A 17211-nucleotide genomic window follows, 5' to 3' on the forward strand; every position below is an offset into this window, starting at 1 on the left:
TGAGAGGCGCAGGGAAAGGAAATGCAGCTGAACGTTATTTGTTCTATGAAAGACATTGATAAAGACGAAAACTAAGGACATTTAACCTATAATTTTATTTTATTTTAGTTAGTTTTGCCAAACACACATTACAGTTTTAGTTAGTTATCGTTTTTGTAATGCCTCGTTTTTATTTTATTTCAGTTAACGACAATGTTTTTTCCCACCTAGTTTTCGTTAACGATTATAACCTTGGCGTGTACTCATACTGGTGCGCTTCCTCCCTGCACTGCGCAGACAGCTGGTGGTGCAGATGAAGACCATTGACAAGGTGGCAGCCTTCTGCATGCTGCTCATGCTTTTCATCTTCACATTCAGGTGCAGACCACACCCACACCCTCGTTCAACCAGTTAGAACCGAGCTTGTTGCACAGTGCCACCAACATTATAGCTAAACTTGACAGTTTGATTCATAAAACTGTACTACATGAATTAATTGATTTAAAAACTGTACAACATTAATAATTTTTTATTGAATGTAATTCTGGAATTATGCACTTAAATGATAATACATTTCATTTTATTTCACTGTCAATACAGCATTCTTGGAATGCATCTGTTTGGATGCAAATTCAGCATGAAGACGGAGGATGGAGACACCATTCCTGACAGGAAAACCTTTGATTCCCTGCTGTGGGCCATTGTCACTGTGTTTCAGGTCAGAACAGAAACTATGCTAGCTCTACATAGTAAGTTGTAAGTCCATTGTAGGTCCTTAATTACAATGAATAGAGTAGACATTTTTTCATACTCGGTCAAATGTAGTCAAGTGTGTTGTAAATAATTGATTATTTTTGTCAGGCAAACACACACAGAAAACACTGGTCTATTGCACATTTAAGTAATTAAATGTTTTTTCCCTTTACTCAGCCGTCCTCTGTCCTCTACTGTTTCTCAGACAAAATGCTTGCGTGTGTATTTCAGATTCTGACCCAGGAAGACTGAACGTGGTCCTCTATAATGGAATGGCCTCCACCTCCCCATGGGCGGCTCTTTACTTTGTGGCTCTGATGACTTTTGGGAATTATGTCCTCTTTAACCTGCTTGTGGCCATCTTAGTGGAGGGGTTTCAGGCAGAGGTATAAAAAAACCTTCTACAACTGTCTCAGTTACAGTATTAAGTTTGTCTTTCTTAAGCATGTGCATTATATATACAAATATGTAATTATACAAATATTATACAAATATAAATTCAATATTGAATAGAAATTGAATCTAAAATACAGTGTATGTTAACTCAATTTAAATCTACGGCTAAATATGTAGCTAATATGCAATGTGATCTCCCCTTGAAGAGGCTCAACCTGTGGCACACAAGTTGAACTACATTTACATAATTGGCTTCCTAAAGAGTTAGTTCACCCACATTTTTGGGTGAACTAACCCTTTAAGGATGCAGATTTTTGCACAAACTAAGTAGCTGCTTTCTCCAGATAGTCTGGGGAGTTGAACTGCATTGCTGATACGGTGCTGCAGTGTTTGGCCCATCTGTCATACTGGGGACTGTGTGAATTGTGAACTTGTTATTAGTAGGTGTAAACCTGCAAAGGCTAAAACAAACACCATCTTAACACACCCCGAACCGTTACTTTTTCTAATCTGGACTGGGATTTGTTTGTTTGTTTTTATAACAGCAAAAAAGTTATATTTTTGGCAAATGTAAAGGCCTGAACTGCATTAGTAAAACAAAAAGTGTGCAGGATATGTACATACAATCTATTGTAGAAAACAAAACTTGCAAATGTCTTCTTTCTTTTGTCAATGACAAAGCTCTTTATTGAGCATGCAGCTTGTGCATGACTATGTACTGCAGGTAAAGCAAATTAATGCTGGTCGCTATTCACTGCCACTATATTGCCATGTTTCTATTATTTTTTGTGAAAGATTTCTCATGAGCTCTTGGAGAAAAAACACTTTAAATTGACTTTTGAAAGGTGCTGCATGGTGTTGAAACTGAAACTGCAAAATGGAGTGAATAAAATGTCTATAAAAACTGCATTAAAGTGTCAGTGCTGGAAATATTCTATAATGATTTCCCACAATTGTATTACAAGCTGCATAATTACAGCTGCATCATGGTGTCATTTCTACAAGTTCAACCATCTTTCTAGCCAAGTACCTGGCAAATCAATTAGACGTTGAGACAAAATGGATTTTAATTGTGCAAAATCTGTTTTACAGAAAACGCATTTGCAAAATAAACAGTTAGTTAAATGGCAATTCATCACATTTAAACAAGCATCCATTTGAATCCCTATTTATTGATGTATTGAATCAAGACCATTAACATTCTTATCTACCCTAAACACTTTAAACTCCAGACAATTTAGAGCTGTAGTAATTAGCTGTAGTTCTTGTTCAATTTGCTGATGCCTCTCTCTTGTGTGTGACAGAGTTTCTGTCTCCGTCTCAGGAGAACTTTGGAAGCATATAAACCTAAGTGCTGTAAAGATCATGAGGACTGGTCCCTTTATCTGTTCTCGCCTCAGAACAAGTAAGCATTTGCCATCTCCTATCGTCTACTGACCAGTTTGTCCTTTCAAAGTTTCATGTTCACTTTTGTAACTGTTACATAATTCTGTCCTAGGTTTCGGATGATTTGTCAGAGGTTAATTTCTCACAAAATGTTTGATCATGTAGTTTTGGTATTCATCTTCTTAAACTGCATCACTATTGCTCTGGAAAGACCCACTATACAGCCACCTGTAAGTTTGCTTTAGTGAAATCTCATCCTTAATAGTCAATTTGAATTTAATATTTGAGATTTTCATGCTTATTGGATGTATGATACATTCTGTTTTTCATTTCAGGAGCGAATGTTTCTCAGTATATCCAATTATGTTTTCACTGTGATTTTCGTTGCTGAAATGACCGTGAAGGTATGATTTTGTTTTTTCTAATGTACAAAGAGTGTTCATTCCACAAAACAATCACATTGATGTGGTATGACTTGTGTTAAAGGTGGTGGCCCTTGGCTTCTGCTCCGGGAAGCACAGTTATCTGCAGAGCACCTGGAATGTTCTGGATGGGGTGCTGGTCTTTGTCTCTCTCATTGACATTCTGGTCTCTCTGGCTTCCACTGGTGGAAACCGAATCCTTGGCATCCTGAGGGTTCTTCGCCTGCTGAGAACTCTGCGGCCACTAAGGTGAGTCAGCGAAAGGTCCCAACGTGCCTGTCTGAGGCACGGTCAATCAATGAAATCCGCTATACAGGAAATAAACTGAAGGTCAGTTGTGTGGTTGCATTATCTCCCGAGCCTACACGCTAAAAGCCCCTTCTCACTTACCGATTCAACAAAAGTCTATTATCCTTGAATTTGTAGACCAAGCGGTGGTAAGACCAAGGTAAGACCAAGCGGTGGTTTATCAATCTTGAAGGTCACCCAGTCTATTGTACCATTACATAAATGTTACTGCAATCCAGACAGACTGAAATAGGTTGTGTCTTTGTTTTTCACTTAAATAGAGTGATTAGTCGTGCTCCTGGACTGAAGCTGGTGGTGGAAACGCTAATAACGTCCCTGAGGCCCACTGGGAACATTGTGCTGATCTGCTGTGCCTTCTTTATTGTCTTTGGCATTCTTGGAGTTCAGGTAATTGCCTCAACCACTACACAATACATGCTTTTCAACAAAAATATGAGGGTTTTTTTTAGATAACACAGCATTGATATTATCTATCACAACTCTTCAAAGGACAGTTTTACCATTGTGAAGGTGCTGACACCAAAAACATCACCAATATGGTCGAATGTAAAGATAAAGGTTACAAATGGATTCGGAGAAAGTACAACTTTGACAACTTGGGACAGGTAACTGTTATTCACTAGACATTATTCATTGGTTTGGACACATTGAATCATAATAAAGTGATTGGCTGAGTGAGGTCATGTTGCCTTTTCATTTTTATAGGACCTTCAGAAAGCATTTTCTGCTGTAATTTGTTTGAAATGATTCCCAGACTGTCATTATGAGCCCTGTTACTGCACTGAATAAATGATGGTTTAGCCGTTTACTGTTTCTCTTCCGTAGGCTCTCATGTCTCTGTTCGTGTTTTCCTGTAAGGACGGATGGGTCAATATAATGTATGACGGGTTGGACGCTGTCGGGGTGAACCAGCAGGTTTGCATCTGCTTTGCTCATTCTGGCCGGTGCTGTTTCCGTATTTGTAAATTCACATAACTTTTGTAATTTGTCATATGATGGATGTGTCCTCTCTCTACATGTCCTTCACACCTGCAGCCTGTGAGCAATCACAACCCCTGGATGCTCCTCTACTTCATCTCTTTCCTGCTGATCATCAGCTTTTTTGTGCTGAGTATGTTTGACGGAGTGGTGGTGGAGAACTTCCACAAGTGTCGTCAGGACCAGGAGGAAGAGGAGGCGCGTATGCGTGAGGAGAAGAGGCAGAAACTGCTGGAGAAAAAGCGCATAAGTAAGGAGAATTGCGGGTCTGGTCGGTAGTCTATTTTTCTGAGCACTGCCTGCTTCCAGAGCCTGAGAGAGAAAGATTTTTTTTTTATTATTATTTTTGAAAACAAGCAGTCATAAGGCTGAGTACATTAAAAAAATGTGCACATTTTGGCACAAATTCGATGTCAGCCTTGGATTGTGATGGACTGCAGCATGTTCCTGCATGAGATGCAACACCAAATTCTGCATGACAAGCTAACAGGGGAAGTTTGCACAGTACATATGGGGTCAGCATCAAGGCCAAAGCAGCAGAGCGTCCTGCTATGAATATATAATAGAAGAGAGTTTTATTTTAAACAGAAGATTTTACTTAACGTGTTAATTTAGTGTTCATTTTCCTTCCATCAGAGCAAATCAAGATTGTAATACCAAGTAGGGTGTAGAGTCAGCGCATCTCACTAAACCAAACTTACTGAGAACAAAGTGAGCAAGAAGCCATTCGCACATCCGTGCATGCAAAAGCGGTTTTCAAGGTTTACGACTTTGAAACTTGAAAAGATGCTTTTAATACTGTAGAAGCATTGCACAATATGCAGCGTAATGGCCAAAGATTTCAGTCTGTATGTATACTTGTATGTGAACGGCCACCAGGTCTACACTAATGTTCGTAAGTTTGGGGTCAGCAAGATTTTTCAAAAGAAGTCTTTTAGGCCCACCAAGGCTGCATTTATTTGATCAAAAACAGTAAAAACAATAATACTGTGAAATATTATTACACTTTGAAATAACTGTTTAACTAATATTTATTTTAGAGTACTGAACTCAAACATATGTAAAACGACATCAAGGAAAGTTACATCATATTATCCAGTTGAGAGATCCGAAACGGTTAGTTGGTTATGGTCTGTCTGTCTGTCTTTATCAGTTTGGCACACTGAGGGAACTATTAGTGTTGTCTGGTCCACTTCTGTGAGCATTAAGGACTCTGAGAAAGCAGGCCATGATTTTACGTGACTAAACCAATAAATGTGTAGAAGTGTTTTCTTGTTTAAGCACCATACCTGCCAGGGCAAAGCTTCCTGATAAATGATCTTTAGCATAAAAGCCAACAGTTTTATCTAGGTTTGTCACACTTGGCTCCTCTAGCCTTTACTGCAGTCAGGGGATTAATCGTGTATGTGAGTCCATAGCAGTTGAGTTTTATTTCTCTAGATCTATTCAAAGCCCATCAATGCATTAATCTGGGATAGATTGAAGGTCGTCTCACAAAACAGTGAGTTTAGAAGGACAGGAAAGAAAAGAAGGCAAATATTTGAATACATGGTGTTTCTTCAACTTTGGCCATGTGGACATTAAGAAAATAGTTTTGTAGAACACATTTGTCATAAATCGCAAGAGAATTGTGTTTTTTATCAAGCATTAAAGATGTCCACCGCATCTGAATCACGTATTGTGTAGGCATTCTTTGATGGAAATGACATTTTTAACATTTTTTTATTAAAATGGCATACTCATTTGAGTTTGCTAATTAAATGGCTAGCATTTTATGCATCCTAAACACAATGAAATGATATTTTCACACTTTTGCATAATTTGACACAATTTTAATGGAAAAATATTATGCTTACAAGTGAGATTTAGCTCAATGTTTCACTCAACTATACACTCAGTATTATTTCATCATTCTTTCATTCTTCCATACAATAAATCTTGCAATTGTTTATTTCACATTTGTTTAGATGATCATATTTGTGATATAAATAACATCAAACCCCTGGGACACAAAGGTGCCTTAAGTTGAAGAAACATCCCTATATACAACATATCCAAATAACATCTGTATCTGTCACATATCCAAATAACATCTGTATATTCTCACATGGAATCTGCTTCCACAGAAAGCTCAGTGGATTGCCTCAAAATTGGAATATCGAAGTTGTACCACTCTTGAGCTCATTTATGAAATATTTAGGCTAATAAAGCGTCATTAAGAGTACAGTAAGTTCAACTCATTTTATATTCTACAGAATACAGCAGATTTTCCCCAAATTCAGAGCAGAAAATGTGGGAAATATCCACAGATTCCATCTGGGCCTGACATTATCCCATCATATTGAAAAACAGGCTGTTTCTGTGTGCAACTGTAAAAGACTTTCAAGGTGGTCATGAGAGTCGTATCTGCTAGGAGAGATGCTCCATGTAATGGTTATGCTCTACCTGCATGTTGAACTCTATCAGATATTCAGTAGCTCAATGGCTTCTCTCTTGGCATATGATATTTACCTGTAAACATGCTTTTATGGCAGACTCAGAAAGATGGATTCAAACTCAAATCAATTTTGTGGTTGCTGTCATGTCCAATATATCACACACAGTTCAACTAATCGATAAACAGTCACCTCTAAGCTCTCCTTGGTAAACACTCAATATGTCCCCATCACCTGAGCTACTCGCAGAAGTCCTTTCATATGTTCTCCCACACACTGCCATGTTTACAACGGCATGTTCACCAAAGCAGCATGCTTGAAATCCACGAAGGCACAAGTGCTGCATGAGAGGACTGTTAATGGATAGTATCTCAATAATAGCATAGTGATGGCAAGATAAAGTACTGGTCCTCTCTGCAGCAGTCGTCCCCTTATACCCAGTGCCTTTTGCCTCTGCATCAGTGATTTGGTTTATCTGCATTTACCCTGCACTGACTCTTCTGTGCTGTCTGTCTGTCTGTCTGATTGTATCAACAGAGGCCCAGCAGAGACTGTACTATGCAGATTACTCTCCAGCCCGGCTCTACATCCACACACTGTGTACCAACCACTACCTGGACCTCTTCATTACTGGCATCATCTGCATCAATGTAGTCACTATGTCAATTGAGCATTTCAATCAGCCACCGGTGAGTCGGTGAACTACCATTGCATGAAGTTGCATTTTATCATTGAAACCAAAAGTAACTTATTTTTGTGAAATGTTCTGCTTCGAAAGCATTTGTGCTCTTTCATTAAAATAAATGGCACCTATTTTTATATAAACGCAAAGGCATTTGTGCATTATTAAATGTGTTTTAAGTGTCCATATGCTGCTTTACTATAAATTGTACTACATTAAAACTGGTGAAATAATTTCTCCTTTCTTCCACAGTACCTTGAAGAGGCATTGAAATACTGTAACTATGTCTTTACTGTCATCTTCATAATTGAGGCTTTGCTCAAACTTGTCGCATTTGGTTTTCGGAGAATCTTCAACGACAGGTATTGTTGCCTAAATGACTCTAATGTGAACAGAATATAATGTGAATACCCTGTACATAAGTTTAACAATGGATGCATGAATGCAAATCTGTATTGTACTAAAGAAGTTTCTGGAAGTTAAATCAGTATTCTGAAGGGCTTATTAGGGTGCACCTCAAATGGTATACTTACTATATACATACTTTCTGTAAGTTGTAAGTGCTTAACCCGATAAAGTTAATTAAAGACTCTATCAGCTTCGTGAGATCATGATCCCTGTTGTTTATCAATAATCCCACATTAGCACATGTACAGGTGCAATCAACCATATGTTGTTGTATTTGCAATATGCTTATAAATCTGTGTGTGGTTTGTTTGCTCAGCTTGCTTAATGTTCAGACACCGATTAGCTAAATTACACTCTTTGCTGGATGTAGTATTTTAATTGTATGATGCTTTAATGTGCTGGCAGATGGAACCAGCTGGATCTAGCCATAGTCCTGCTCTCTATCATGGGCATCACACTGGAGGAGGTCAAGATGAATGCAGCGCTGCCAATCAACCCCACCATCATCTGCATTATGAGGGTGCTGAGAATAGCTAGAGGTACTGCAGGTTTTTTTTAGCTTCTTATATTTTTTCCCCCCAAACCATACAAAATGTATTAGTGTGGTCCATTACAAATGGATGTGTTTTTGGATATGGGTTTCTCTGTGCTTTTGCCCAACAGTAATGAAGCTTTTGAAGATGGCTACAGGCATGAGAGCCCTGCTTTACACAGTAATGCAAGCTTTACCACAGGTACCTAATGTTGTGTGTTTTTATATTCATTCATTCCTTCATTTATTTGTTTATTCATCAATTAATTCATTAATGTAAATGTGTTATTTTTATAAAAAATATTTTACAGTATTTTTTCTTTTCTTTTTGAGCTGTTTATATTTTATTACTGACTTTTACTTTTTTTTATGAAAATAAAACTCTGCATTGAAGAAAAGAAAGAAGGAAATCGGAATCGGCCATCGGTGCATCTCTACTAAAAAGCCTCTGCATCCATCTAAATATCTCTATGAACAACAGCATATAAAAACAGATAAATCAACTCATCAGCTTACAGTGTTCAAGTCTCCTCAGCTTTCATTGTCAATTGAACTCCCTATTGTTGCTGGCAACTAGAGATGAGCCGGATACTCGGCTGAAACGAGTATCCGGTACGGATAAAGCACTTCTGTCGAGTACGAGTATTATACGAGTAATACGAGTCAATATCTGTGCTCGGATTGAATGAAAATCATCATTGGGTAGCTGATTGTGTCAGCGTTCTGTGATAGCCTAGTCACAGCGCCACTCCCCTACACACATACAGATGTATTTTGTTGCTGTGTATCGCTCTGCTCACTCACAGTGAAGCCTCGTTTACACTGCACGCGTGTGCGGCGCGTTACGGCTGCGACGCGGCTACCGGAGCTGATACACGGCCACTCTAGTCAATGCTTGTGTTTACACCAGCCGCGCCGCAGCGCGTTTGAGAAGCGTCCCAGAAGCGGCTCAACGCAGCGCTTCGCTAAAGATAGGCACCTCGCCTATTTTGGACGGACGCCGCGTCCAAGACACGCAGCTCAAATACAAAATAAAGTCAAAATAATCACCCTGTGTAAACTCCTGCTCATATTTCACATCACTAGGAGGCCCGCTCTCTCTCTCTCTCTCTCTCTCTCTCACTCTCTCACACACACACACCTGGTGTGGAAATAAATAAACAAAAAGAACCAAAAAAAAATAAAAAATCACACTGATCATAAAAAATTAAAAGTTAAAAAAGAAAGTTATGTTGTTCATTACATTTTACTTCATAATTGCACTGCATTGTTTTGTTTTCATTGTTGCAAAACTTGTTCTGTAATATAGTTTGTTTGCTATCGTGATCAAAACCATTGATCTGAAGCTCAATCCTGATGCTGTCCTGTAAATATTTTTCTAATCAGCAATAAATCTAACAATTTCTGATCAACCCATATCAATTGCATGCTTAAAATAACATACCGGTTAAAGCCCCGCCCACTCCGAGTACAGATACAGATACAGATAATTCATATGGTTAACAGAAACAGATAATGCTGTACTCGCTCATCCCTACTGGCAACCATATGCTGTAAAAGCTGGCAACCCGCATCTTTGAACGAGGGGGCGGGCCAAACAATATTTTGAATTTGGACTGCAGTACCTATTTTGAACACTGGGTGTCATTCCTACAGAGAGCCCCCTTAACTCTGCAGGTTTTTTTCACATTGCAGCAAAACAGACTTAAAATACTCTGTCATTTTTTGTCATAGAGACATAAGTAATACATCAATTGAAACTATAGAATATCTTCTTTTATTTGTGTACACTCAGAGTAAAAACAAAATGTTGTGCTTTTTGTAAAATAAAGAAAACTAACATGATGCGTGATTTCTCCTCTCCCTCTGAACGAAGTCCAATCTGATAGTTCTCAGAAAATGAAGTGTAACTTAGTGAATACTAATCAAAAAAATTATACTTATGTCTAAAAAAACGTTGAAATGTCAGGTTTTAAATCGTGTAAGTCAAATCGAAAACAAACCTTCTGTGTTTATGTAATCTGTATGAAAAGAGAGCCATGTCAGAAGTCCGTGATTCAGCTCATTATCCGCTAATGCGGCCACGCCCACGGAGCCAGCGCTATTCAGACGCAAATTCAGTCAATACATGCATTCATCGTCTCAATCGTGTATTTATTGTCTTCAAAAGTGTTTATCTGGATGTAAAAGTCATGGTTAGGGAGCTCTAGAACAGTGGTTCTCAAACCTGTCCTGGGGACCCCCCACCACTGCACATTTTGCATGTCTCCCTCATCTAATACACCCAATTCAACTCTTGCAGTCTCTACTAATTAGCTGATGACTTGAATCAGGTGTGTTAGATGAGGGTGACATGCAAAATGTGCAGTGGTGGGGGGTCCCCAGGACAGGTTTGAGAACCACTGCTCTAGAAGACATGCAGTTAGTTCCTGTTTTCTTTTCTTCTACAGATGAATTTTAGATGAGTTTTTGTTTCTTTAGCGCCCTCCGGCTGCAGTATGAATTGGAAACTCCATTCATGGAATAGCCTCTTCTTCTTTTAGATGAATTTGTGGACTAAAAATGCACAGAGAGCGCCCTCCGACTTCAAGTATGAATTGAAAACACCAGCGCTCATAGTAATGACAATGAATATTAAATAAATATAACTCCTCTGTATAGAAAATTGACATAAGCATATGAGAATCCAATATTTCTCCAAATGTGCTTCTTTTAAACTAAAAGCCTATATTCAGACTCTTTGCATCACAGAAATACATTATATTTTAAAGTATAATATAAAATCATTACTTTATATTGTAATAATATTTTTCTGTATGTTTCATATAGCATGATGAGCTTGAGACATTACAGAAGGTTTTTTTTCACAGCCTACCTGACTGAAATGCCTCATTAATATGCAAGTCATTTCAGCTCATTACTATCCAATTCTTTTGTTTCTCAGGTGAGAATGGCCCATTATTCAGTGGTGATTCACGCCTCCACGTGTAGCGGTTGTTCCTCTACGTTGTGTTAGTTGATGTGAATAAAAAGAATCTTCCACACAAAGCTGGTTTTTGATCAATGGTCATTTAATTTCAGTGCCTGTGCAGCAAAACAAGTAAACAGACAGGCACCGTTATCCACAAATGCTCTTATTTTGCCTCTCCTCTCTGATGGCATTGAAGCAAAGAGTAACATACACACACTTTACAACACACATACACATAATATAATATATATAATAATATGAGTAATAAAAATAAATAATAATAATGTAAGTCATATAATAATAATAAATTCATAAACAGGTCATTCTTATATACCAATAATTCAAAACAGCATTACAGTGTTTCTTGAATACTATTTAACATACCTGTGTAGTAAAACAAGCAAACAGACAGGCACTGTTATCTGCAACAGCTCTTAATTTTTGCCTGTTAATCACAAAATACATGTTAAGTACCCCAGGTAGTTAACCACCGATCACACAATGAATGCAATATACAATATATATAAAATATATCTCCTAAGTATACAAAATATATTAAGTCTAAAATATATATTTAGTTTACAAAATATAATTATACATACACATCTTTTTAATTAAACACATCAATCTATTATTTATCAATTTCTATTTATCTATATATAAATATTCCTTAATTGAGATGTTAGCCGCATAGCCGCTAACATATCCTTCACACACGTGACGCACACACTTTGCCGCCATCTCACGCAATGCACTATTCACCAGTAAAGAGCACTCAAATAAACTACATCTAACAAGTTGATAACACAAACTAATGGTCAAATATAACATTACACAGAATACTTTCTCGTATTTGACCACACAAACATGACATGAACACATTTTAACATTTAATGAACGGAGCTCATGAAAATCGTACCTCTCCTCTCTGATGGCATTGAAGCAAAGAGGACGAACTTCCGATTGCGCTGCGTTTTGAACGCCTTACCTACGTGTGACGTCAGCCGACGTACATACTATATTTAATAAAAGCACGCAACATTTTCAAACTAAAATGCCCCAAAACAATTAATAATAAAAACAAATATATATATATTTATTAAAAAAATAACAAAAATGAATTATAATCTGGTGTAACAACATATCCCTGCTACACACGCATACTGTGTTTCTTGGCAAAAAGTGTCTTACAAAAACTAAATCAATATATTGTTTTATATGAAGGAGTAGGCAGCATAATTTTTACATAATTTTGAAGCAAAAACTCTAGTTTACAACCTCCAATACCCAAAAGTATTGTAAACACAGATTTACTATACTTTTTTTGGCCTTATTTCAGTGACTTAAGTTTTTTGTTTTTTCAATAACCACGCATAAACGTTATTCCTTCAAAAACACAAACATGTACATACATGTTCCTTACATATTATTGTAGCCTAGTTTGTGCTGAATACAGTGTAATGACACTTTTGTCATTAATATGTTTATGAACAACTGAAAAAAGCACAAATGTCAGGGCATGTCAAAACTTCTCCAGGCCCCAAATCAGCCTCAGACTCCAGAGGGTTAAAACAAATGACTTTTTTGGTGACAAATTTTGCCAATCTTGTAAAAAAAAAAAAAGACAAAAGCAGTGTTAATTGATTATTAAAAAAACAATTAATTTTGAAGTTTTATTCAGTGTCAACAATGAAATTATATCTCCATGTTTTTTTACACTTTTAAAAACCATATTCGTCAAAGACCCATATATATTGTAATTCAAATACAGTTTATATTAGAGACAAAATATTTTTGCAGTGCATACAGTATGCCGTTGTGTGTATGTGTGTATGTTTGCTTTAGAGAGATCTAGATGTACTGCACAATTGCATTTGTTTGTGTCTTTGTGTGGATATGTAAGACATGGGGGAGGACAGAGAAAAAGTTGGAGATAAAGTATCTATAACACAATGCTACTCCCCATGATTGATTGTTTAATAACATACTGTGATAATCCGCTTTCTCTCTTTAGGTGGGAAATCTGGGCTTGCTGTTTATGCTCCTCTTCTTCATTTACGCGGCACTTGGCGTGGAGATTTTTGGGAAACTAGGTCAGTGCTGCAATCCTGCTCACTGTTCATACCGAGCTCTCCATTTCACAGTTTTAGCGGCTTTGCTCTACCTTAGCTGCCACTCTCATTTTTAGGTCAGAAATGCTTCAATTTGGTCCCCATGGGCATGCTTCTCTCACAGTTTTAGAGCTCTTTTTAGTCTACAGTACTGTCATATTGGAAGAAGGACCTAAATTAGCGCTGTTGATCTTTGGAGCTTGCTCCTGCAATGGTAGCATATTTATGAGATAGCCTCTAGGCTCGAAGAGACATTTCTATGCTACTTATATCCCCTTGAGAGGCCTCTGGAACACAAATGACAGGATTATGCTTTCTCTTAAAGGGCAAGCACTCTAATTACTTTCATTAGCCTTCAACTTTAAAATCATTGCTAATTATTGTGTCAGACGTGTCTGGGGGTAACGGCTCATTTGCTTCTTTAATGATAATACCGAGGACTCTGTCAGGTTATCTTCACTTTTAGCAACACATTCAGTGATAATCTGGGAGTCTAGCTGTGCTTTTTGTGTATAAGATGTTTAAAAGTACTTGACGCTTGTTAAACTATTGACTACCAATATTTTCATCTAGAATGCACTGACGAAAACCCATGTGAAGGATTAAGTCGACATGCTACGTTTGAGAACTTTGGAATGGACTTTTTATCGATTCCATCGACGTGCAAAGTTTTGAATCCAAGGACAATCTTGAAAGACAGGCAGGGATAACCACAGGCTTCAAGCTGCATGTTCCTCGTATCGACGGCCCCAGCATCCCTCAGGCGTCACCCTTGCTTCCCCCACATGGACAATTACCCAGTGTCCGCACCTTCCAGCTGTCCCATAGCCAGCACAATATCCATTCTCGACCTCCCAGCCTGGCCAGCAGCAGCAGAAGCACCAGCCCCAGTGGCTCCATGTTTGACTCCGCTGATCCGACCGACAAGGAGGTCCGCCACATCGACAGTACAGCGCGGCTGTGGGCAGGGGTCCAGGCAGAAGCACGGAGTCACTCCCTCTCTCCTTACGCCACCTCAGGGACGCTGCTTCCCATGCTCATGAAGAACTGCAGCAGTGCTGCCGACTTAGGCGAGTTAAGCATCAAAGACCCGAAGAAGTGCTTCAGTGTGGACACTAAGGGTTTTCTGGAAAAACCCCACGGTACCGATGACCATCGCAGGCACTCAATTGAGATTTGCTCTTCAGTAGATGATGGGCTGTTTGGTCAAGAACTCAGCGAAAAGAGGCACGTTCCTACGCGCAGACAGTCGTTGCACATTCCCCGGAAGAAAAAGATGAGCCCTCTGTAGCGCCCCCTTCCTCTAACTGGGAATTTTATGGGTGACGCCCTGGTTCTTTAACCCCTTAACCAGCGCCCACCTTTTTGAGTATTTATATGAAAATGCACTATCCAAACTTTAATGTTTATAATTCAAGAATGCTTTGGAATACATTGGTAACATTGGTCTTGTTTTAAAGAAGACTCAGTAGGTTGTAGCTGAAGTGAAACCACTTCAAAAAATTAAAGTATGAAAAGGTTATAAAAGTTTACTGTAAATCAAATGTACTGTATTAAACATTTTATATTTTATGTAAAATATATATTTCACAGAATGTGTGTTTGATGCATCCAAAATGGCCGATATTCATATGAATGCATTTTTATTAATATTTATGTTAATAATTTATGGCTGATGATTTATCAGTTTTACTTTTGCTTTCATATATTCATGTACTCCTACTTTATATATTTATTCTTATCATATTTTCAAGTATTTACTTGTTATTGTACCCTTATGATCATTCTTCTTTTATATTTAAGAGTATGTATACTCGTTATATTCATGTCTTTATTCATGTCTTTCATGACAGAGTAACTCGTGTCTGGATTGTTGGAAGTTCAATTATTCAAAGGCTGTATGCTCACATCTGTGAGCAGGGGCTCGCCAGGAGCCTTGGCCTTCGCTGCAGTATAACATGGGAGGGCAAAGTAGGCAGACTCTGGGAGCAGTTGCTTCCAGTGCTGCGGTCTCTCAGAGCCAAAGCTCCAGCTCCCGACATCTTGATTATTCACCTCGGTGGAAACAGCGTATGTTGGGAGGGCCGCAACCGCCTGGATTTCCTTCGGGAAATGCAGACGGACCTGGCTGAAGTCTTCAGGATGCTAACCAGAACCAGGCTTCTCTTTTCGTCCATTCTGCCCCGACAGAACTAGCGAGGCCAGACTGCTAGGTCTGCATACGGCATTGAACGGAGCCGGCGTTGGCTCAACAGTATGATTGCAGGCTTCCTGGCAAAAAGACGGATGCGCTGCGTTCGTCACTCGAAGTGGTCAGTGCTTTTTCCTTCTCATGGAAAAAGAAAGGAGACAGGGTTCCAACTCTTTTTCAGCGATCATTTTCCAAGACATTTTCAATTTTACAACAATGGGAATAAAAGACCGGCATTACGACCAAAAGTAATATATTGCTCTATAAGTTTTTAAAAGGTTTATTGCCATGACTTAACTATAAAATCAGTTTTTAATATGAGCTCTTAATCATACATTATGACTATGGAAGATTGTTTCCGTAAAAAAAAAAAAAAAAAAAAAGTAATCACGACTTTTACTTTTCATCTCACTATTCTGACTTTTTTTTCCTCGCAATTGCACATTTACATAATTGTGACTTGATATTCGCAATTGCAAGATATAAAGTCAGAATTACATGATAAAAACTTACAATTCTGACTTTTTCTCGCAATTGCAAGTTTATATCTCACAATTCTAAGAAAATGAGAATCGCAAGACTTAAACCGTCAAATGCCAGAAAAAATAACTGCGAGAAAAAAGGTCAGAATAGCGTGATATAAACTCGTAATTCTGGCTTTTTTTCCCTCGCAATTGAGAGCTTATATCACAATTATGTAAACTCGTAATTGTAAGAAAAATATTTAGACTTGTGAGATAAAAAGTTGCAATTAGGCTAACTTTTTTATTATTATTATTCAGTGGCGGAAACAAGATTCCACAGTTTATTGTCATTACTTAAATACTGATGCACACTTCTATTTTTTGGCAGGAAGTTTTGTAAGATCATTATCTTTGCAAGGTGGACTTTTCAGGATAAGAGATGGACTAAAAATAAACTCCAACACCTTACAGCTAGATTCCGGAAGATAAATTCTTCAAACAGTGGTACAAGAGGTTGTGGTGCTGGTCCTTCAAGAGTCACTCTCAATCTGTCTGTCTATAAAGCCTATAAAAAATCTGTCTTCTTGTATTTTCCTACAATTCTGTATGTGATTCTTAAACGGGGGGCATTTTTTAGGAATCTTTACCAAATCTAAGTAGTGCTTCAATGGCGTGTCGACGTCATCGATTACGTCGACTTCGAAAATACGTTGACGTGCGTGAAATGCGTCAACCCGTCACATTGTTTACATTCATCTCGCGTAATGGCGGCTTCTGCTCCTGGGAATGGAGAAAGTTCTATTCTAACACAAAAACATAGACCACAATTATCAAAAGTATGGGAATACTTTAAACAGAGGCCAAATAAAATGGTCCTTTGTCCCCTTTGCAAAACCGAGATGGCGTACCATGGCAGCACAACCGCGATGCACGAGCACTAGGGGTGTGACGCGAGATTAAAATGTGACGAGATTTCTCATCGAGGCAAAAAGTAGTCTCGTGATGTTGCCATGACAGAGTGTTAGGATGATTAGGAAAGAATATGCCACTGCTACGTTTACATTACGCCTCCACTGTCGTTTTGCTTTTAAATAAAAAACATTTAATTCAGTTGGATAACGGTCGCTGCGTTCAAACGCGATTTCTAACAATGAATGACTATTTTTATTAACTAACATTAACAAAGATTAATAA

The 17211-nt window shown here is 38.2% G+C and overlaps 1 protein-coding gene across 1 annotated transcript; it reads left to right on the forward strand.

Moving 5' to 3' along the window:
* Positions 1–238: 238 nt before the first annotated feature.
* Positions 239–17058, forward strand: LOC125250537 (voltage-dependent T-type calcium channel subunit alpha-1H-like; the record flags this gene model as incomplete). The annotated part of the gene is given in 19 exon segments (XM_048163175.1): positions 239–357; positions 580–697; positions 964–979; positions 982–1118; positions 2433–2533; positions 2627–2744; positions 2850–2918; positions 3001–3185; positions 3506–3632; positions 3740–3850; positions 4071–4160; positions 4281–4473; positions 7196–7347; positions 7593–7702; positions 8154–8287; positions 8412–8482; positions 13266–13344; positions 13936–15801; positions 16406–17058. Coding segments are annotated over 18 exon segments (2067 nt in total), but the record flags the coding sequence as incomplete, so codon positions are not given.
* Positions 17059–17211: the final 153 nt, after the last annotated feature.

This window comes from Megalobrama amblycephala, linkage group LG1 (assembly GCF_018812025.1).
Source record: "Megalobrama amblycephala isolate DHTTF-2021 linkage group LG1, ASM1881202v1, whole genome shotgun sequence".
NCBI lineage: Eukaryota > Metazoa > Chordata > Actinopteri > Cypriniformes > Xenocyprididae > Megalobrama > Megalobrama amblycephala.